General features: G+C 42.0%; 1 protein-coding gene across 1 annotated transcript; it reads left to right on the top strand.

Moving 5' to 3' along the window:
* Positions 1-1,756: 1,756 nt before the first annotated feature.
* Positions 1,757-11,595, top strand: LOC146675681 (protein NLRC3-like). The gene is made up of 3 exons (XM_085400676.1): positions 1,757-2,169; positions 2,311-4,081; positions 11,400-11,595. Exons 1-3 carry the CDS (start codon positions 1,962-1,964, stop codon positions 11,593-11,595), a joined length of 2,175 nt encoding a protein of 724 aa, XP_085256802.1. The 5' UTR covers positions 1,757-1,961.
* The last annotated feature ends 11,606 nt before the right edge of the window (positions 11,596-23,201 follow it).

Here is a 23,201-nt window from a genome sequence, read left to right as displayed (position 1 = left end):
TGTTTCCCTTAATGACTTGACTGCAGTAGTTTGTAACCTAAGATCATCACACTGCCCCTCTGATTGACTCCCCCCAACTACTCTTTCAAGGATTGTCAGGTTGGAGATTGGCCTATAATTAGCTAAGACAGCTGGGTCTAGGGATGCTTTTTAAGTAAAGGTTTAACTACAGCCAGCTAGGGATGGGTACCGTTTAGATTTGAAAACCTGCTAAATCAGAATCAGTTGCTGATGACGGCTTTTTTCTTTTCCATCAATCACGTATAATCTTAACTCAAAGTGAACATAGACTTGATTGAAGTAACTCAGATCAGCCAATTCAAAATGCTAATTCAATCAACTCTGAGTTCATGGCTAGACTCAGTTTGTTGGCCCTGCACCTTAAAACTATTCCCTGTCCCTCATGTTTTTTGGATATTGTTTTCACATCTTATGTCACGGCTAGCGGGGCGAGCCATGTTGAATTTAATAAAGGACCCAAGATGCCAACACTGCTGTGAAGTGAGTGAGCTTTATTGAAACGGTGAAGTGCAGTGGAGATGGCCTGTGCAGAAGCTAAGATAACTTCTACTGAAAAAACTAAAAAACTAACCTGAAACCTTAAACGGAGACACGGGGAGACAACACAGACGAACCAGCAACAAGCAGGAGAAAACAAAGGGCTCATATACACAAAAGAGCCATCAGGGAATGAGAAAAGGGAGACACAGCAGGATTCATTGGACATAACCAGACAAGGGGAAGCAAAAGTAGACACACTAACATAGGACATGGCACTGTCAAAATAAAACAGGAAGTGAACACAGAGACACAATACTAACACAGTACAGAGGGAACACAGAAACCAAAACCTCAGAACTAGAAAATCTTAATCAGAATGAAATTGTAACAAAAGACAATAACAATCAAAACAAAACTACTGAGTCCACAGACTCGGGACATACATCGGCTCAAACTGTGGTCATAAATATTTTGTACTTGTAAATCTGACTGTGGAGTTGTGAACTGAGTTTTGTAACATTGTGAAACAAAATATCTGGAAAGTTTATGTTTTTGCGTTCATTGATTTGTGTGTGTAAAAATGTAAAAATGTAAAAATGTAATAAATGTAAGAAACATTAGAACTACTTTTGCTGACACAAAGTTTGGCGAGCACTGCAAGTTGTCCCTTTAAACCAGTCACTGATATAAAGAGAGCACCTTGTTCCAGGGCATCTGAGCATGGAGGGAAAGCTTTATGCAGGAGATGGTAAGAGCTGTTGGGACTAAAGAAACTGAGCAGAAAACTACAGACATCTGGAAACTGAGTTGTTAATTCTCAGTGGGATCACCAGGACTAGCAAAGCTCCACCATGACAGTCATCTGATTGACTGAACCCATCCAAACATCACTTCATGGACCTTTAGCTTGTGTCTGTGTGTGGACAGACATAACATGAGCTAATTATACATTACTCCTCCACAGAGTGGACCAGCAGAGAGCAGAGGTTTCCACTGGTCAGTCTGCACAGCAACATCAAACACACCTGGACTCTGTGGTTATGGTTTGTAGTACTACGTTTACATTTGTTCTTTTCAGTCACCTCTATGCTGCACTTTGTGGACCAGAGGATTGTCAGTGTGTCCAACATAAGTCAGAGTTTGGGCTCCATGATTTCAGTCAGATTGGGGTGACTGTAGCTCAGGAGGGGAGCAGGTCAGCTACTAGTTAGGTTTGTGAATCAAACCCTGGCTGGCAAATGTACTGGGTAACGTACTAAACCCAAGCTGCCCTCTGATGCATCCATCAGAGTGTGAAAGAAAGTATTTAAGCATAGAACAATGTGCTTGGTTGAATGAGGCATGTTGTATAAATGCTTTGTGTGCACAGAGTATCAAAGAGAGCTATATAAGAACCAGTCCATTTACCACTGGGTAATTCATATAGTCTTCTTTTCCAGCGGCTGGAGGACAACATCACCATGTTTGTGAAGAACGAGCTGAAGAAGATCCAGAAGCTTCTGAGTCCAGATCACCCAGAAACTTTAAAGAGCCAGATGGAGGATGAGGAGATGTTTGAAGGTGAGGATGAAGATGAAAGAAAGAGCTGCAGAGAAGCATTTCTGAAGATCACACTCCACTTCTTGAGGAGACTTAAGCAGCATGAGATGGCTGACCATCTGCAGAGCAGTAAGAGAATTTCTCTAAAGACTGAATATTGATCTTTCCTAATAGCTCAAGAAATGGACCAAGAGACATTCATCCTTTCAGGGTACTGAAAGGCTATGATATTTATTATATAATATTTGTTTCTGAATTTCTTACCTTCAGAAATATTTGCTCCACTCTGTAAACGAGAACTTAAAGCCCAACTGAAGAAGAAGTTCCAGTGTGTGTTTGAGGGCATCGCTAAAGCAGGAAGCCCAACCCTCCTGAATCAGATCTACACAGAGCTCTACATCACAGAGGGAGGGACTGCAGAGGTCAATGAGGAACATGAGGTCAGACAGATTGAAACAGCATCCAGGAAACCAGACAGACCAGAAACAACAATCAGACAAGAAGACATCTTTAAAGCCTCACCAGGAAGAGACGAACCAATCAGAACAGTGCTGACAAAGGGAGTGGCTGGCATTGGGAAAACAGTCTTAACACAGAAATACAGCCTGGACTGGGCTGAAGACAAAGCCAACCAGGACATCCAGTTCATATTTCCATTCACTTTCAGAGAGCTGAATGTGCTGAAAGAGGAAAAGTTCAGCTTGGTGGAACTTGTTCATCACTTCTTTAATCAAACTAACGAATCAGGAATCTGCAGGCTTGAAGACTTCCAGGTTGTGTTCATACTTGATGGTCTGGATGAGTGTCGACTTAATTTGGACTTCAACAAAACTAAAATCCTGACAGAAACAAGAAAGTCCACCTCATTGGATGAGCTGCTGACAAACCTCATCAGAGGGAACCTGCTCCCTTCTGCTCGCCTTTGGATAACAACAAGACCTGCAGCAGCCAATCAGATCCCTCCTTGGTGTGTCGACATGGTGACAGAGGTCAGAGGGTTCACTGACCCACAGAAGGAGGAGTACTTCAGGAAGAGATTCAGAGATGAGGAGCAGGCCAGCAGGATCATCTCCCACATCAAGAAAGCTCGAAGCCTCCACATCATGTGTCACATCCCAGTCTTCTGCTGGATCACTGCTACAGTTCTGGAGGATGTGCTGGAAACCAGAGAGGGAGCAGAGCTGCCCAACACCCTGACTGAGATGTACATCCACTTCCTGGTGGTTCAGGCCAAAGTGAAGAGGATCAAATATGATGGAGGAGCTGAGACAGATCCACACTGGAGTCCAGAGAGCAGGAAGATGATTGAGTCTCTGGGAAAACTGGCTTTTGATCAGCTGCAGAAAGGAAACCTGATCTTCTATGAACCAGACCTGACAGAGTGTGGCATCGATATCAGAGCAGCCTCAGTGTACTCAGGAGTGTTCACACAGATCTTTAAAGAGGAGAAACAACTGTACCAGAACAAGGTGTTCTGCTTTGTTCATCTCAGTGTTCAGGAGTTTCTGGCTGCTCTTCATGTCCACCTGACCTTCATCAACTCTGGACTCAATCTGCTGGAAGAGCAACAAACAAGCTCTCAGACAGAGAAATACTTCTACCAGTGTGCTGTGGACAAGGCCTTACAGAGCCCCAATGGACACCTGGACTTGTTCCTTCGTTTTCTCTTGGGTCTGAAGACTAATCAAACTCGTTTGCAAGGCCTCATGACACAGACAGGAAGTAGCTCAAAGACCAATCAAGAAGCAGTTCAGTACATCAAGGAGAAGCTCAGTGAGAATCTGTCTGCAGAGAAAAGCATCAATCTGTTTCACTGTCTGAATGAACTGAATGATCGTTCTCTACTGGAGGAGATCCAACAGTCCCTGAGTTCAGGACGTCTCTCCACAGATAAACTGTCTCCTGCTCAGTGGTCAGCTCTGGTCTTCATCTTACTGTCATCAGAAAAAGATCTGGATGTGTTTGACCTGAAGAAATACTTTGCTTCAGAGGAGGCTCTTCTGAGGCTGCTGCCAGTGGTCAAAGCCTCTAAAAAAGCTCTGTAAGTTATAAAGTTTTTATTATTTAATTTGGTTGGTATGTTATGGAAAAACACACTGCATCAACTTCTGTTTTGTTTTTGTCAAAATCACTGTAATATAATCACTGTACCTTTATATACACGTGACTTGTATTAATGCTGCTGCCCTCTTGTGGCTAAAGTGTAATTATGTTCTTGTTATTAGGGAGGATTTGAGAGTAACATGCCAAGTGAGTCAGCACCTTCGCTTTAGCTTAAAAAATCCAAATTCTTATGTCATCAGTTATAGTTGCATGTATTCATTATCATAATTTAACCTTTAATATTAATGTCTTAAAATTATTTTGAGTAAACTAATGTTAAGGTTCAAATATTGGGGAAGGAGAGTACAAACAACCATGGTCCAGAACTTGGTCAAACGATTTTAATGAAATACACGCGTGGGAAGACCAGCTCCGTTCGCAGACCGGGCTGATCTCCGACTTAATCAAAGCATAAACAGATATTTTATACCATCAGGGCTTGAATTTAATGACGCCCCCTCATACGTCACAAACAGAATATATGCATACGTCAAATCAAAACCACAATGACTTTTAACACAGTTTAAAAGAACATTATCTCCTATCTTCATGGCAGGTACTTCCTGTCACTGCCGGATGCTCGCTTATCATCTTGACACATCAGCAGCAGTTCTGCGACAAACTGCTCTTTTGCAACCCCGAGCAAAACATGATTAAACTTCCACCTATAAATGATTCTCTTTAACTAAGTGTGTGTCTCGTCCTTAAAGGCTCCTCAAAATAACCTGCACTTAGACTCTGCTTTCGGTTTCAGTTCTGCAAAAGGCACACTCTTCAAACCTGCAACTTCCTGTCAGCCTGCAACTTAGTCTTTCTGAAAGACACACACTGTTTAAACATCTGAATGCAATATCAATTCTGTAGATTATATTATTAATGCAATGGTAATGATGATGATTATTAACAATAGCAGCAAAATATCTCTCCAATCTCAATACTCCCTCTCTCGACCTCTGGAACACCAGAGGTCGCAATACATTGTGTTGGGTCACTCCTCGGCCCACTCAGCTGCTTCCATGTCCATCCATGGCATCATGGACATCGGGGTCACCACTCCCGCTCTGACCCTCTCTAGCTGTCCTCTGGCTCAGCAAATCAGACAACCTCATGTCATCTAAGTGGTCCAGTAATAAACACCAGCTCCCCCTCGAGAACACTCCATGCATAAGATTAGGTTTTTTCTGCGTCCCTCTCTTGTGGTCCATCATGCCTCGGGCCTCCAGGATCCTCACCCCCCTGTGGTCGCCGAGATCTTGTGTAAAGCAAACCAAACACCTTTTCCTGCACCTCCCTAACTTATCATCTTTGGGACTCTTTAATCAAAAGCCTGATCCTAATTATCTTCTTGACTTATTGACTTGTATTTATATATATTCTTCAACGTTACTCATCATTTTAAAACTCTTAAAACGCTGCTTTCACGTCCCTGCATGCGTTTCCTGTCGCTTGCCTTATCTAATCATCAACATCCTGTACACAGAACTCTCGCTGCTGCAAGGCCTCCACTCTGACCTAGAATCTCCTTTCACAAGAAAATCATTATAAGCGCCTATTCTACTAAAAGATCCAAAAAAAAACAACCACTTTAATCAATTAAGTTTAAACATATAAGCAATTACTCCTGCATACATTTTATCACAGCTAAACGCTGCCTTGAAACAACTCCTGTGTGTTAACACTAACTTCATTTTAAAACTCACATTTCCTATGTTATAACCTGTTTTTGGTACAGCCTTTTTATTTCATCTTGCTCCTTTGATGTAACAATACCTTCTCATTCTAGTTTATCAGACTTAACCAAAATATATGCTTTCCTTCCTTTGGTCCTTCTCTAAAGCAAGAAACTCCTATTCAGTTCCTCTTTTCTGTCACTTGTTACAGGGCCAGCTCAAGTTCAGTTAAACGCTAAATTAATTTGAGGCCTTTTGCCTGGAATCAATACTGTCATGTGTGTTTATGGACTCTGTGTCTGTAAGCGTGTGCAATCCTTCAATAACTCATATCATCCTCACAGTAGATTGGCTAATCATAGCGCTAGCCAAAGGCTCGTGACCCACAAGAGACGAATTGAGCCACAACTCCCTTAAAGGCACAAAATGCAATATGTATAAAAAGTCATTTCTACGTATAAGCTCTCCCCTTTATCCTAAAAATAAATCTATGTAATATCTGTATGTGTGTCTTCTATTCATTAATGTAATTGTCAGTTATTTTCTCTCTTTATTTTACCTTCTTTTTGTTTACCTCTTTGTTTGTGACGTGGACATCCCTAAACCATCCTGAGTTCCGGCTTCAATTTCAACCCAATTGTACCCTCTATTCTCGCAGTCGAACTCGTCTGGGCTTCACCTTCCCACTGGCCCCTGTGCCCTTCTCTTAGTGTCCTTTGTTGTCTTGTGATCCCCAGCAAACACAGTCTGTTTCTTCTCTGTTTCTTCTCCGTTGCTCTTTTCAGTATTTTCCTTTTAGATTAAATCCCAGCCTGGCAAAATATCCCATTCAGTGTCTTTAAACAGTTATGTCACACTGTTCTTACCAGCCTGCAGTTCACCGTGCATTTTCCATCACGTGCTTTTCTTCCATGCTGCTGCTGGTATCGTCAGTGTAGTTTCAGTTGCACTGTCTTTTGCCTGCTGTTAATTCTTGAAGTCCACGATGTTCTGTCGGTCTTCATCAGGAGATTAACTGTCCTATGAGCTTCTTCTCAGGATCGGGACAAGTGGGAGGTCAAGCTGTAAAATTTTAAGCCAAAATCTGGCCTGTTTTCCTCCCAATTCTGTTAATCAATGGTTTTGTACTCAAGATTCTAGGTTGAAAGAAGTCCACCTGTATTGACACACTAAAGCATACAATTAATATCCTTTTCATTTCTTTTCTTAAAACCTCCATTTGCTTCATCTGCCTGGAGTTTAACTCGTATGTTTCTCTCTCTGTGTGCTCACTTGTCACAGTCAGTTCCTTTTATGGGCATGCAAAGTTCCTGTCACACACACCATTTCCTGTCAACCTTGCAGCTGCTCAGAACCATATTTTCTGTTTCTATCTCTCCTGTTTTGTTTTTTTTACAGGCTAATAAAACTCTTGTTTTACTAAGTCTTGATCTAAAGCAATTCACCCTTATTTCACGCACACACTTCTAAATATACTAAATTCTTTGCGTTTGTCAGATCGTCTCACACACACACCGCCTTTTCTCTCACACTTCCACTTCTGCACTCACTCTACTATCAACTTTCATAGTGTTATTATTATTTATTATTTTGTACAAATCACACCCAATCACTCAAAGCCTGCTACTCACAGCATTCACACACTTAAACTGTGACAAGAGTTGAGGAATATACTCACAACACGCTTTCCTAAGAGTATTTCAGACATGCCTTTCATAATCAGAAAGAGCAAGTCAAAGAAAACAATTGAAACCTCTATTAATTCTGACAGCACACACATAGAATAGAAAAAATAAAACACACCAGCATTTATTGCTGATGAGAGGTTACTCCTAAAAGTAATATGTTAGTCTTAAATATATACAGTGCACTCACTATATTTATATATCAAAACTCAGTCAATTACTATACATCCACTACGGCAACTCAAAACTTTATTTATAGCCCTCTAATGAACATAAATGGCGTCTTAAACACACACTCAACAATGTTTGCAGCAGTATTTGTAAAACCAACTGTGGTTTAAACAGTTCACTGCTGACTAATTTGCATTTTCACACTCACACACACACAGTCTAAAAATAGCTCCAGCACTGCCTCAGACTCCTTTCACACAGAGATCTCTTATTTTATATTACAAAGACGTCTTATATTTACAACCACTGTCACATCTGTCAGCTTTAGCGCCTAAACAATTTCGACAAATTTAAGTTAACGGTCCAACCGATAAAGTCCAACTTTTTTGTGATCAATTAACCAGTATCTGTCCAACAGTTTCTGGCCTCATCTCTAAAATCCCTAACTCAATTTAAAAGCGTCAACCAACCCAAACTTTGCCTGAAGCTCTATTTTTGGCATTTCACAGCCAAGGCTTACCCCGAAGTTTTAAGTTAAAGTTACACGCCCGAAGTCCAACTTCTGCTGGCCAAAAAAGCGCAGACTACCGTTCCAAACGGTAAGGAGACTCTAACTCCTAGTTATTCTGGAGTGCCCCAAGCTCCACAGTGACCAACTGACTATCCCTCTTCGAGGACAATGCCTAAGCGTCCTTGGCATTGGCAAGCGTTACCTCTGAGCACTGTGCTTCCTATCAGTCCAACTGACGTTCTTGAATAATTTATAATACTTTGGAACAACAGTAAAACAGCCAAAAAAGTGTAAGACTGAAGCAGGTCCAACCTTATAACCAATACGGGCTCCACCCCAAACAATAACCAAATTCCCTAATATACTAAAATCACTCAGCAGTCCAACTGCTTTCCACGGTCCAACCGTATTAAATCCTTTAGCGGTCCAACCGCATTCAATCATTTTTAGCAGTCCAACTGCATTAAATCCTCAGTACTGTCATGAGATTCTCATCAAAATCAAAGCAGACATTCCCCAGTAATTTCAGTGAGTAGACTTTAATTTGTAATGTCCAATTTGGCACACTTTGGAAATAATTCAACAGGTAGTGCCTTACCTTTGGATAAGCGGCTTAGAACAACAATGAGAAAAAGAGAGCTGATTATTAGCTCATCAAAACACAAAACAAAATCACAATGAATTATCGGTTAATTTCATTTAAAATAATTCATTAAGTATTTATGTACAATTCAAATTAGTTAATTACATATTTTGTTGGTTTGTTTTCTATTTTAATTATTTTACTGACACATTTAATGAATTATTTAATGATGTATTTATTTAATTCACGTTGCTACTCCTGGCCCTGCATCGCTGTTCATAAATACATTTTATTTGTCAGCTTCACCCATCAAAGTCAGGGGGCGGGGTTAATGCTGATCAAGTCAACACCATTGCTTTGGTCTGGTGGGCGTTCTTTTAGTGGGCTTTTCTCAATACTAAGTAGGCCTACACACCAGGGTTTGGACATGTGTGGACCCAAACTATACTTTTACCCTTTTTTGTGTGTCACCAAATACACTTTAATATTTTCTAGACAAGAATGTAGTGGCGTAATCTTTAACCTCTTTTGGCTCCAAACAGAAGTGACAGACTTGAGCAGGGTTCATTTAAAGGCTGACAGAAGTGGAGTGGTGACGGGGAGATGTTTGACAGGACAGTGTTTCAGCCTCCACAGGTTCATGTTGTGCTCCATCAGTCAGTGAAGATGAAGTCAGTGCTGATGAGGCTGTAGAGTGTGTGAGGGATGTGAATGAGGATGATGAAGATCTGATGATAGCAGATAAAAACAGGCTGCAGAGACTTTGAGCCATACAGGGCACACAGTGTGTGTACAGAACAGCTGAAATCATTATGGAGGCCTCACTGGAATATGGAAGCATCACAGTATAGCTTCAGTGAAGCATTAAAGTCTCTGATATGAGATGAGAAATGAAGCAGCCAGAGCTTTTTCATGAGTGGAAACCCACTGTGACTGTGAGCTGCTGCTACAGCCTCCAGATTAGCCAGCAGCTCATCCTGCTCAACATGGACCTGTGGTCAGAGTGTGTGCTGGATAATCCGGCCCAGAATGAGGCCAAACTGACATGGGATGAAATGTCTGTCACATAATTGAGCTTAGTGTAGTTTCATTTCTGCACAATTTAAAAACAACCAAAACTTTGTTCTGTCTTTTCTATGTTATACTGTAGACTTTCTTTGATACTGTGTCCAAAAGGAGCAGCTTTTACTTTGAAGGGGAGGCGTCTCTGTTTCCTCTTCAGGTTGGATGATGGAAGCAAATTAGTAGCTGTGTCCCAAAACGTCGGCTGCATCCTCCAGAGGCTGCATTTGAAGGCCGATTACGTCACAGCCAGGCGATGAAGGCTGTCCGTATTTGTCGACTCCTTCAAATGTGCCCGACAAATGCGTCCTTCATTTCCCCGAATTTGAAGGATTCGTCGGGTGTGTCCTTCGTGGCCCACCATATCCCAGAATTCATATCCCAGCCAAATTTCAGCTGCCAACAATGGCGGCAGCTACTAAGTTTTCAAATTACTCTTATTAATCTTTCTGGGTCACAAAATAAACTTTTAACATATTTTCAGGCGAGAAAGTAGCTGTGTAAACTTCAAATATCTGCTTGGTTTATCAAGACATCGCATATTTGCAAAAGTGTGCCGACGTTTTCGGAGACGTCTGTTACCCACCCGCTCGCTAGCAAGCCGGGGGGTTCAATGGTCACTCCAGCCGGCGAGAGCAGCGGACGCCCGGCTTCATCGTTTTCAGACCCCGCTCTTTGGCTACTCAGGTGAAACACGATATATAAGTCACTCGGATAACTTAAAAATGTAATTGTTTGCCTTTTTTCTGTGTTTTATTTGTTCCGGAGTAAATCGGTTTGGCTGAGATCAAAGTTCCTCCGGGATTTTCACACAGCTGAATAAACGTTAAACAGGAAACTGATTAAACAGAAGTGTGAGACGGTCGAGAATTTACGCCAGTGTCCTGTTATATTTTAGATAGCAAGGAGCAGACGGCCGAGGTTATTAAACTCCACCGACACAGCGGTGACGCAAATCTGAAGGCTCGACCGTCCCATTTCACAGCCTCGCACTTCCAGCCTTTTCGGTCTTTGAAGGACCCGGCCCACGTAGACCGCGAATACCGGGTCCTCCGAAGGATGCAGCCGACGTTTTGGGACACAGCTAGTGTGCGATGTTCTTTCAGTGTTGCACTTTGTAGACGCTCCCTGAGCACTGGTCTCACAGCCAGCTGCACATAGAGACCAGTGTTGTTAGTCCAGGTCAGAAGATGACTTGTTGGAATGAAAATGAGCTTGTAGTTTGTCTGCTTTAATAATGTGACTGGAAAAAGGTGTTGGACTTCAAATATGTCCATTTCTTTCACACTTCACCTTTAAAAGTGAAGCCTTGTGGTTCCTGGAAGGAAAAACACGACTTTTTCAAGTCTTTGTCCTGTTTTTATGAGAAATGTACGACTTTAATGTGAAACATTCAGAGTTTTTTCTCTTGTTGTGTTTGTTTGAAGCTGCTTCCTGTTGGCTTCAGCTGTTTGGAGTTTCCATTTTCTAAACTTCTACATTCTGAACCTTCTTCAGCTCTGAACAGATGATGAAACACTGAATGATTTCAAGCACTTTGTCTAATAAACTTACATCTTTCATTCTTTATACAGATTGAGTTACTGTGGTTTGTCAGAGATCAGCTGTGATTATCTGGCAGCAGCACTGAAGTCCAACCCCTCCCATCTGAGACAGCTGGACCTGAGCTCCAACACCAAGCTGCAGGATTCAGGAGTGAAGCATCTGTGTGGTTTCCTGGAGAGTCCAGGATGTGGACTTGAAACTCTGGGGTCAGTCAGCATGTTTTAGTTGTGCTGAGATGAATATGATGTGAAAGTTGTGCTGACACTAAACTGCAGACATCAGGCTGATATTATACTGATCCACACTGAGGATCTTCATGGTAAAGTCTGTTTTCTTCTTCTCTGGTTTCGTCCATTGACTGCAGCAGAACAATGTTCACATTTCAAACAGTGAGACTCAACGTATGGCCCGCGGCCCACACGCGGCCTGCCCACCTTCCCTGATTCAGAGAGAGGGGACCCTGATTAACTGTGTAGTGTTCTTCCTCACAGTTCTAAGTATCAGACACAACAATGAATAATCCACAGCTGACTGTCTTTAGCAGGTCAAAGGTCACGGCACACAGCAGGCAGTGGGAAATATTATAACTCTGATCATTTATCAGCACATATCCATATGTATAAAAACAAAGCTGACACTGTGAGACTTGATCAGAGGTGTGATCATCACAGCAGAGGCCTTTGTGTCAAAGTCACTGAGGATCAAACAGAAACACATGAAGCAGATTTTCCTGTTCTGGCTTTTTATAGCAGATAACCTTCAAAATATTCTGCAGTCCATCAAAAACTGAAGCAAACCATGAATCAACATGTGAACATGAGCTGATGCTGCTGAAGTGAAGCAAAGTTACAGAGGTTTGATTACAGACACAGCTGAGAGTTTGTAATCTGTCATCATTTTAAAAGGTTTACATTTCTTCAGTATATCCACATTTGCAGCTGCTACCTCAACCTCCACTTGTCCAACACAACTGCTGTCCACTGCCTCCATGACATTGTGATTTTGCTGTTGGTCTTCTGTCAGATCTTCATCAATCACTTCTGCACGGGGCACACCTTCAGACTCTGCAGCTGCATAACGAAAGCCTGTAAGATAAAATTAGACATAAGGTAAATGTACACCAATATTCCAATGACAGGTGTGTGATTCATCTGGAAGTTATGTGCGGATTAGTGTACAGTGATAGCAATTTAGTATGTTTTTAGAGGGGGGGGGTTGTTTACCTCCGATGGGTGCTCTTTTTCGCTTCCGTTGCGTACGCCTTGAGTGCCGGTCCGAGTCTGATACAGGTATGTCGTCATGCCCCATGTGCAGTGTTGGTGCCCAGTCTGGATTTGTTACATCCATTTCATATGCTGGTTTGCCTGCAATAATGCCAAATCATAAGCTACTCAGTCGACATGATGTGGTTCTGCAGCATCACACATTAGCATGTTTTATCTCATTATCTATGACCTCAGCACGTTGAAAATAACACTAAAAGCCTTTCAAGAGTGATATGAATTAATTTAGAACTCACCGGAAAGAAAATGCCGTGAGCAAACCAACAAAAAGCTGGGGATTGCAGAGAACTCGATATCCGCTCGTCTCAACGCTGCAATCCAAGCCTGACGTCTTTGTTTAGTAATATCGGATACATGGGATCCCTCACGTTGCCTCCAGGATGGAAAACGATGAAAAGAGAGCCCGTTATCCAGCTTCTTGCCTTCACGATCGTGTGATCTAACGTTGCAACCGACAACACAACACGTACGATCCATAGCTGAAATGGTATCCTTTGGCTGGCCTACTGTCATGGCGGAAGGGGGCATGGCCCATCTCCCGTGACATCACGCTCCAAAGCCCTATAGGTGGGAAAATGTACCATGTCGACCAATCAAAAATGATATGGAAACATGACATTTGGTTGTTTAGCAAAAGGGGGAAGTTTTAGGAGTGACCGGCAAGAGAGAGCGAGTGAGCGAAAGAGAGAGAGAGTTTTGATACGTGAGAGATTTGTGACGTTTACCGTGTTTGGTCTCAAGTTAGTTTGTTGTCTTGTGTATTTAGTGTGTAGCTGTTGTTTTGTTTTGTGTCAGTTCTACTAGTGATCGTCACAGTTGCTGCCTTAAAGCCAACAAAGGCAGATTGCAGTGTAAACGCTGAGTGACACACCTGCTGTCAGACCTGCAGGTTTATCCCTGTGCTGTTCTCATATGTGTTAGAGTGACACAAACTATTGTTTGACACCTGATTGTTCTGTAAATAGTTTGAAATGATTATATGAAAAACGTCTGAGCCTTGGCTGCATTTTTTGGTAAATAGTACCATATAACTTTGTTGTTTGCAAAACGTGTGCGTATTTTTAAAAATGTACAATCTCTATTTGCATTTCAAGTTATGAAGATGATTCGTTAAACATGTGTGTGGTTTTTACAGTCAAAATATCACTTTCTACTTGTATTTTAAATTTTGTCTGAATTTAGATAAATTGTGCTGATACAGTTGGTCAAAATGAGAAAATAACAGATTGGCAAGATAAACTGTTTTTAAAGGTAAAATATAGAGGCCACATCAAAAGTAGTCAAGAAGGGTTAAAGGCTAAAAGCAAAGTTGTCACCAAGTACTGTTTATATTTGTGTGTATTGCTGCAGCTTTTTTGAGTATTAATTTGGTGCCTTTGTGTGAAATAATGGTATTGTGAGTGATCCATATAGTCACAAAGAATAGCCACTTGTTTCTGTGCTACCAAAGTTCCCCGGCTTTCATTCAAAATGTGTTTATCGTCAGCACCTGCACATTAAACTACTTAAACATTATAAATGTCTTCAAGCTCACACTGAGGCCTGTGGGGTACTATCAGCCACTGAGACAGTACACACATTTATATGTGTTTGTATATGAATATTTCATACTTTAAGACTGCCTGTTTATTTAAGGGAGATGAACAAAATACATTGGAATTGTACAAAATAATATCATGGATGATAAATTAAATAGATTTTAAGTAGATGCTTGTGCATTCTTAAAGTCTTATATGTTGAACTGAACTATGTGATCTGTTCAAAGCCTTAATCTTAATTTGAAGTGAAATGTGCATTTTGAGTTTATACACTATGTATATAAGGCGACCGTTTCCTTTTGCAGTATTTTTGTGTGGTGTACTTTTCTATGTCTTAACAAAAGGGGAACAAAGGTGTTTAAGTTCACCTAGGATGATGTGTTTTAATTTTCACATGGTCTTGCTTGAATTTGACCCTGACAAAGGTGTATGAACTCTGTCAGCTGTTTGGAGTTTCCATTTTCTAAACTTCTACATTCTGAACCTTCTTCAGCTCTGAACAGATGATGAAACACTGAATGATTTCAAGCTCACACTTTGTCTAATAAACTTACATCTTTCATTCTTTATACAGATTGTGGGGCTGTGGTTTGTCAGAGATCAGCTGTGATTATCTGGCAGCAGCACTGAAGTCCAACCCCTCCCATCTGAGAGAGCTGCACCTGAGCCTGAACAACAACCTGCAGGATTCAGGAGTGAAGCATCTGTGTGGTTTCCTGGAGAGTCCAGGATGTGGACTTGAAACTCTGAGGTCAGTCAGCATGTTTTAGTTGTGCTGAGATGAATATGATGTGAAAGTTGTGCTGACACTAAACTGCAGACATCAGGCTGATATTATACTGATCCACACTGAGGATCTTCATGGTAAAGTCTGTTTTCTTCTTCTCTGGTTTAGTCCATTGACTGCAGCAGAACAATGTTCACATTTCAAACCTTCAAAGAAGAAGAAAAATCCTCCACTGGATAATTCACTGTGAAACTCTCCAACTCTTCATTCCACCTTAAAGTCTGTCTGACACTGAAATCCAAAGCAAAATGTGCGTTTGCTTTACAGACAGCAGTCCAACACAAACATACACACATCATCCAAAACACAGTCCAACATCCAAATCTCCTCCACTGCCAGCATGAATGATGGGAAAGAGAAGGAGGAACACTCTGACATTCAGGGTTAGAATGAGTTTCATGAAGCAGACTGTGAAGATCAAAGCTGCATTAGAAAGCTTACATGAATGAATGAGTGGACAGAAGTGGACAGAGATCATCTGAAGCACTTCAAAGGCTTTAAATCAGCACATTTCTCTTTATTCTTTATCAACTCTGTTAGTTTCTCTCAGTTTTCTGTGGAATGAAGCTAACAGCAGGCTAATAAGATGCTGACCAATAGGTTTCTATTAAAGGTTGTAATTTGTATATGAAAAAGTGCTTTGGCTCAGCAGGGATCAGCTTACAGGTAGAATACAGCTGCTGGATGGGATTAGCATGTCATAGCTATCTACCAAACTGCTAACTGGGGGATTTCAGGCCATCTATGGATCATTTTTGCTAACTGTTTATTCAGCTTAGGCTCACAGGGCTGCAGCCTGTGCCCTAGCTGTCATAGGGCAAGAGGCGTGGTCCACCTGCACAGGTGAGCAGTCCATCACAGGGCCAACAGAGAGAGACAGAGAAGCACTCTCTCACATCCACACCTACAGCCAATTTAGAAGCACCAATGAACCTAAGCAGCATTTCATTGGACTGTGGGAGAACATCCAACCTCCACAGAAAGGCCAACAAGCTTCAACCTACAACCTTCTTGCTTTAAGGCACTAGTGCGAACCACTTTTCCCCATTTCAGCCCAAATCCTGCATCTTCCTGTTTCTGACTCCAGGCCAGCTCCACTAACACTTTCTCATCAGACACTGCCACCTAGTGGAGGAAGTCTTAGTTCCATTTGAAGCTTCAGATTACAGTTAGTTCCTTTACAAAGAGGTGGAGGTGGTGGGGCCACAGCACCATCATCACTGAGTGCCATAGGACACTTAACCTTTGTTTCCATATGCTGGGAACTTCCTGTTGTTCCAAGGAGGACTGGAAAATGTGTGAAAATCTCCCAGTCAGTTCCTCACAGCACACTTCAATCATTTCCCTCCCACAGCATCAGGACCAGGGCTTTTTCTCTCTTTGGTCCCACTAAGAGATTTCCACACAAACACCTCATCAGTGGGACTCTCAGAGCTACCAGCCCTTTGCTACAATCACAAAGCTCTTCATTGAAATCAATGATATCAAAGCTGGAATCAAATGAGTCCAAGTCTTCTGCTGATTCAGCATCACATTCATCTTTGCTCCTTGTTCTGCATCCCCACCATGGACTTCATTCCTTTCCAAGCCAGCCTTGAGTGTCCTTTATTCAGCTCATCCTCTGCTTTACTTTTACACCTGATTTTAGCTGCTTTATCTCTCTTTCAACAAGTTTCTGTGCCTCAATCTTTTTCTTCTCTCCCTCATAACAAGACAGCTTCTTCTGCCTGAGAACATGTTGGAGTGATTTACTAATCCAGGGCTGCTTATTGGGGAAAATACTTCCTGTTTCCAAAGTAATCCCCATTTTTCCCAGAAAGAAATGTAAGTAGAAATCGATGATCTAAGTGAGAACATGAGCCTTTAAAAAGTCCCAGTGGGTGCAGTCAAAGCAGTCCCTCAGTCCCAGTATAGAGTCTTTGGTCCAGACTGGAACAACTGTGTGCCCAGTTTGAGCTCTCTTCAGTCCTGTGACCTGACAGACCCAGAGGGGCCATCACATCACATTTAGAAGCTCCCCTAATGGAGCCACAACACATGTCCAACACTTAGTCTGTCTTGTTGGACCAACTGGAAGAAATGATTCAAGGACTTAGTCACAGAACAGAGATTCAAATCTCCAAAATCCAACTGGCTGCATCAGGACATATAGTCTGAAACTCTGCACAGTTTCCTGTTTGAAGCTGCTTCCTGTTGGCTTCAGCTGTTTGGAGTTTCCATTTTCTAAACTTCTACATTCTGAACCTTCTTCAGCTCTGAACAGATGATGAAACACTGAATGATTTCAAGCTCACACTTTGTCTAATAAACTTACATCTTTCATTCTTTATACAGATTGAGTTACTGTGGTTTGTCAAAGATCAGCTGTGATTATCTGGCAGCAGCACTGAAGTCCAACCCCTCCCATCTGAGAGAGCTGGAGCTGTGGGGAAACAACCTGAAGGATCCAGATGTGAAGCAGCTGTCTGATCTTCACCAGAGTCCAGACTACAGACTGGAGACTCTGAGGTCAGTAGAGTGATGGAGTGAGTGGGTGGTGCTGTCAGCAGTATTGTACTAAACACAGTCAGTATGAAACAAAGATCCAGTGTTTCCTGTAAAGCTGCAGCTTCTCAGTGAAGCTGTGAGAGGAGAATGGTGACAGGCTTCAGGATTGGACACAAACACTTCCTGTTTCTGACCTTTATGGTCACCATAGTAACGGCTGACACGCTCTGATCAAACACTGTCAACAGCCAATCAGCTCTCTGAACAAAGCAGCACGCAGACCAATGACTGCATTCGTTTCCAAGTTTAAAGCAGTGAAGAACACAGTCTGTAGGTGAGGAAGAATTTAGTGAGAGCAGATGTTTGGATGGAATTCCTCCAGTTAACAGCTGGAACCGTCCATCTGGATTGTTGGGCTTGTTGTTGGGGTTCCTACAGAGCTCAGAGTGGACACACCAAGGTTCTTCTAATGAATGAAAGTCCAAACTCAAACTAGGAGGGAAAAACATTTTCATCAACTTCAATAAAAATCCAAAGATTAGAAAAAGTGAAGCAACAATGAGTCCTAGTACAGTCCCAGCACTGAAGTCCCTGCTGCTCTTTATACTGGATGTGCTGCATCACTGACTGACAGCTGATGAAGAGTCTCTGGAAACACTCGTTTATCTCCTCTGCTCTTCCTTCTTCTCTCTGCAGGTGGAGGTGATGATGGTAAACAGGACGGTGTGTGTGCTGAGAGAGGAGGAGCTGTGTCCTGATGATCCAGAGAGGTTGAAGCAGCAGCAGCTTGTGTGTAGAGACGCTCTGACTGGGCCATGTTACTGGGAGGTGGAGAGGAGAGCTTCATCCAGCAGTGACTGACAGAGGAATGAGAAGAAGTGCAGATGACTGTCAGTGCTGCAGAGTGAACTGCTCTGAGAACAGCTCCACTGTCAGACACAATGTAGAGTCCAGCATCATCCCTGTGTGTCCCTCTGGATCTGACAGAGGATCATCAGTGTATCTGGACTGCTCTGCTGCTGCTCTGTCCTTCTACAGTCTCTGCACAGTCTCTGTCTGACTCTGGCTACATTTTTGGCATTTATATTCTTGGTTGCTCTTTTTATATTTTTCACATGCAAAATGTGCCCATCTTTGGCAAGATTCATACTGCACCTGGAAAGGAAAAATAAATGGCTCATATTCTGTTTGGTGAATACTATTACTCAACATTTTAATTATGATTGGCAAGTAATGATACTAAGACTTATGTGTTTCTTTTGTTTTGTTTTGTTTTACCATTTCAATCATGCTGCGGTCAGCGTTAGCATCTAACATGGAGCAAACAATGCAGTAGTCCTCAGCGTTCCCTGAAACACAATCATAGTTAGGTTTTAATCAAACATTATTTATTGAATAATTAAAAAATAATAGTACATTTTTTCCAAATATACTTCCTGGAAAATTAGTCTAAATTAGACTTTGAGAAGGGTCTTATCTGAAAGTGTTTGAAGAGCACTATTTGTACTGTGCTGTTTGAAAAGCACTATTTAAATTGGAAGTACGCACTAATGTGATAAGGACTTTACTGGACTTACCTCGATTTTCAAGTAGGGTGCAAGCTATCTGCATTCGCTCCAGCACAACTGGCTCTGTAGTGGTTGACACCTCACCGACCTCTCCAAAATCAAGGTAGTGTTCTGCAAACTGTGAGATTGATCATAATTAGAATGTAAAGTCTTAATTAGGTAAAGGATAGGATAATTATAAGCCACAAGGCTTCAGCCTATTCCTTTTTCAGTTACTGTATGATTAAGTACTTCTATGTAAAATGATCATCTTTGTTGTTGTTGACCGAAATAACTTTCACTTCACTTAAATTCACTTAAAGTCTTAATTCTAGCTAACAAGAAACTGAATCATTTGAATACGGGTTACCTTTAACAGTAAAACTCCACAACTGCAGGAATCCTGTCGCTTGTTGTGTTGCATAGTCTGTAACTGCCACTCCATGGTGTCTTCATGCCCTCTCATCCTCAGAAAATTCCTAGTTGAACAAAAGTGTTTGTAATGAAACAAGATTTTTTTTTTTTTAATCTAAGAATAACACCTCAGTATCATACATACCTCCAGTTGCGCAGAATTTTCCTGTCATAAACACCTTCATTCCCATGGGGTCTATGAGCAGTATTTTCTGTGCAGAAATGTTGACAATCTAAAGAAAAAGTTAAATTAAAAATTACAATTGTTTGTGCCACTGAAAACTTATTTAAAAATAACACTTTGTGCAAGAAACTGCTTCACAACAAATTATGCAAATTAATAACAAAATGAACACATACCACAAGAATCCAGTGTGTACCAAAGTTCACAGGGCACAGCCACGTCTTCAACTGGGAACTTCATCTGTGGGATTGGAAGTGCAGAGTAATTTGGATTTACTTAGGTACCATGCGTCTCAGGGTGTTTTCAAATATAGTCTTCTTTAAAGGAACCGAACTCTTTCCTCAGCAACAGAAAGGAGTCAACTGTTTGGACCACTTCTGAGCTTTCAACATACCAGTTGAGGCATCTGAACTGCCCAGAAAACAACGAGCTTGCAACTACTGAACAGAGCAGGTGTGCAGCATTCTGCACAAGTATAGAAAAATGTTATAGAACAGTAAATAGGGTTTTTTTTTTATTTCAAAATTAGTAGGTAAATGACATTTCTTACTTACCTTTCGTCTGTCAATAACACGGTGCAGATATGCATCAATGACCTGTTTTGAAAAATCTGAGTTTATACAACAACAGCAACAATTTTTGAAGTAACTGCTTGAGTGCTGTACACAAAAACATCTAAAGGAATAGAATTGCTGATAAAGGTTCTTTCTGCATATACTGAAACTGGGTATTATGATGTCACAGATGTCACAACATCTGTGTTGTGGTTGATAACATTTTTTCCTGTTGAAGTGAATGGGTGAAACCTTATCAGAGTTTTGCAATATAACCCCCCCCCCCCCCCCCCCCCCCCCACCTACCCGCACATTTTAAACTATTAATGGTCTCTGCACTGCAAATGCTTCAGAAGGAGCAGAACCTCGAAATCAGACTCAATAATGATAAGTTCTCTTACCTCATCAGAAACCACCGTGACCCCTGCAGTGTTCGAAAAGAGGAATCCAATAACTTGTATGGTCCAACAGCTGCCTCCAAGCGCCCAGTATCCTTTGCACGCCATAGCCTCTTTACTAAAAGAAAAATATGATAAGTTAGCTTAGGCATGCATGAGATTTCTAGTGGATACGCTTGGTAAAGGCCAACGGGCCACAACAGGAAAAAAGTCAATACAATAGGCATGCATTTACACGCAGAGAAATAGGAAAGGTACAGCGGGTGGGCAAAATAGAAAATTACTGACAGGCAGATCCATTTCCAGACTTCCACAAGCTCAGTGCACGTTGCATGTTTCTTTATATCCAATATGAGTTGAAGACTTCAAAATGCAAACAAAGTCATGCAACAGTCAATTAAGTTGCAACGCCAAACTGGCAACAAATGACCAACTGGTCAAAAAGAGTTGTTCACTATGTCACCTTCATTTTCTAAGCTTTGTTTCCGGGAGGGAAGTTCTTGTTCACGCATTTCTGGTCCTGGAACACAATTAAACTCCTTGTGTCAGCCGTTTTGGGTGCATAATGAATCCTCTGGACTTTGCTGGCACTGAGGGTTAGCAGTAGGATGGCAGGGAGGCATCTTCAGGTCTGTGCTGCTGTTCACCGTCTGACTGCGAGTTGGGTATTTTTAATTGTCACTGATATTTACATGGTGGCTTCTTCTGTATGGCTTGATATGGTCAATGCTGTAGTGATTTCTTAAAGTTGCTCCTTCCGTGTTTTTTTAATCTCACACATTTGCCAGCGATGTCTTGAATGGTGTAGGGTCCTGAAAAATCTGGATCAAGTCTTCCTCCCTTCCTTCCACGTTTCATGTTCAAGAGAAGAACTTCATCTCCAACGCTGTACACAAGGTTTCTGTACTTCTGGACTCGTCTAGCATAAGCTTATGCATAAGCATAAGATTGTACTTAAACTGAAATATGACACCTACTCAGTGATTTACAACATAGAGGTAGGTTGTTTCCTCTTAAACATTTTAACTGCTTTCCTTACAAAATGAACTGGAAACCTATAAGTTCAGTCTCTGAGGTGCTCTGCGATTTCTCTCAGGGTAACGTCTGCCTGTTTGGTCAGAGTCCATAGTGCTCTGTGTGGAAAGTTCAGGTGTTTGAACATTGGTGGTTTCACGTAAACCCTGAACCTCAGGTGGTGAAGCGAGGGCAAACTCTTCTGAATCTTGAGGTGTAGATGTGTCCTCTCAGGTTGCTCTGGAACCACGTGACATTCTGCATCTAGAATCTGATCAACATGTCTACGCCAGACTAAGTTGGCTCCAACATTTATGGTGTATATCAGCGGTCCGGTCCGTGAACGAATCGTGCCAGAATGCCATTTCTGACTTGGGTCTCTGTAGTCTCTGGCGAGAACTCTTTGTCCAACATTGAAGAACCTGGTTTTGTTTCTTGTTGCTTCCACCATGGAAGACTGTTTATCTTGGACATCCTTGCGAATGTCTGGTTTCAGCAAATCTAGATGTGATCTCAGATCTCATCCCATGAAGAGCATTGCAGGTGTGTGTCCAGTTGTTGCATGAGTGGTAAGACAGTAAAAAAATTGTCAATTTTCTGTTGTAGCGGTTTCCCCTCTGTGCGACTGGCTGGTTCAGCTTTGTTGCAGGATGATGGTGAGCTGAAGTGATATGTCGTATGCCGTTACTCCCAAGGAAACACTGGAACTCCTCTCCAGTAAACTGATGACCATTGTCACTTACGAGCTGTTGTGGCGGACCTGTGCGTGCAAACGGTGACCAAAGACTATTGATCATGCTGGCAGCTGTTGCTTGCTTTACGGGGAAGATTTCTGGCCACTTTGAGTGGGCATCAACCACAATCTGGAACATTTAGTCCATAAATGGGCCAGCATAGTCTATATGAATGCGTTGCCATGGAGCGGATGGCCACTCCCACGCGTGTACAGGTGCTGTTTGAGGCTGGCGCAGCGTCTGCTGGCAAACAATGCAGGATTTAGCCATATTCTCCATTTCACAATCAGTGCCTGGCCACCAAACATAGCTTCTAGCAAGACCTTTCATCTTAACACCCAAATGTCCATCGTGCAGTGAGTCCAGTACCTTTGTACGTAGTTTGGGTGGCAGGATGACACGAGTTCCCCACATGACACATCCTTGGCAAACGGATAGTTGGTCTTTGTGGGTGGAGTACGCAGAGAACTGAGTGTCACTACAGGACGGCCAACCATTCACAGTAAGATCGTTTGACAAGATTGTGTTTTGGCTCGTTTCTCTTTTCACCTGAGCACTTGTGACAGGTAGGGGTTCCATTTGTGTAACATGAAACACAGTAGCTGGAGCAGTCATTTCTTCGGTGGGTTGCATGTGTGGAAGACGTGAAAGTCCATCTGCATTTCCATGTAGCTTTGTCCCTTTGAACTCAATGGTGTAGGTGTGTGCACCCAGGAACAAAGCCCAAGCAAGCGTGCCGCAGCCATGGTTGGAATACCTTTCTGAGGGTTAAAGATGGACACCAGCAGTCGGTGGTCTGTGATCAGGGTGAAGTGTCGTCCATATAAATACTGATTAAACTTCTTCACTCCCCACACTAGACTGAGTGTTTCTCTGTCTATCTGCGTATAG

Source organism: Rhamphochromis longiceps, linkage group LG3, assembly GCF_057381845.1.
Source record: "Rhamphochromis longiceps isolate RC_006_pf linkage group LG3, R_longiceps_female_GT1.1, whole genome shotgun sequence".
NCBI lineage: Eukaryota > Metazoa > Chordata > Actinopteri > Cichliformes > Cichlidae > Rhamphochromis > Rhamphochromis longiceps.
Note: the sequence above shows the minus strand (reverse complement) of the source record. Positions and strands in the feature narration are given on the sequence as shown.

Coding starts and splice junctions, on each gene's coding strand:
- LOC146675681 (XM_085400676.1), top strand. CDS start 1,962: ATGTTTGTGAAGAACGAGCTGAAGAAGATCCAGAAGCTTCTGAGTCCA. Junction 2,170..2,310: donor GGCTGACCATCTGCAGAGCA/GTAAGAGAATTT, acceptor TCTTACCTTCAG/AAATATTTGCTCCACTCTGT. Junction 4,082..11,399: donor AAAGCCTCTAAAAAAGCTCT/GTAAGTTATAAA, acceptor TTCTTTATACAG/ATTGAGTTACTGTGGTTTGT.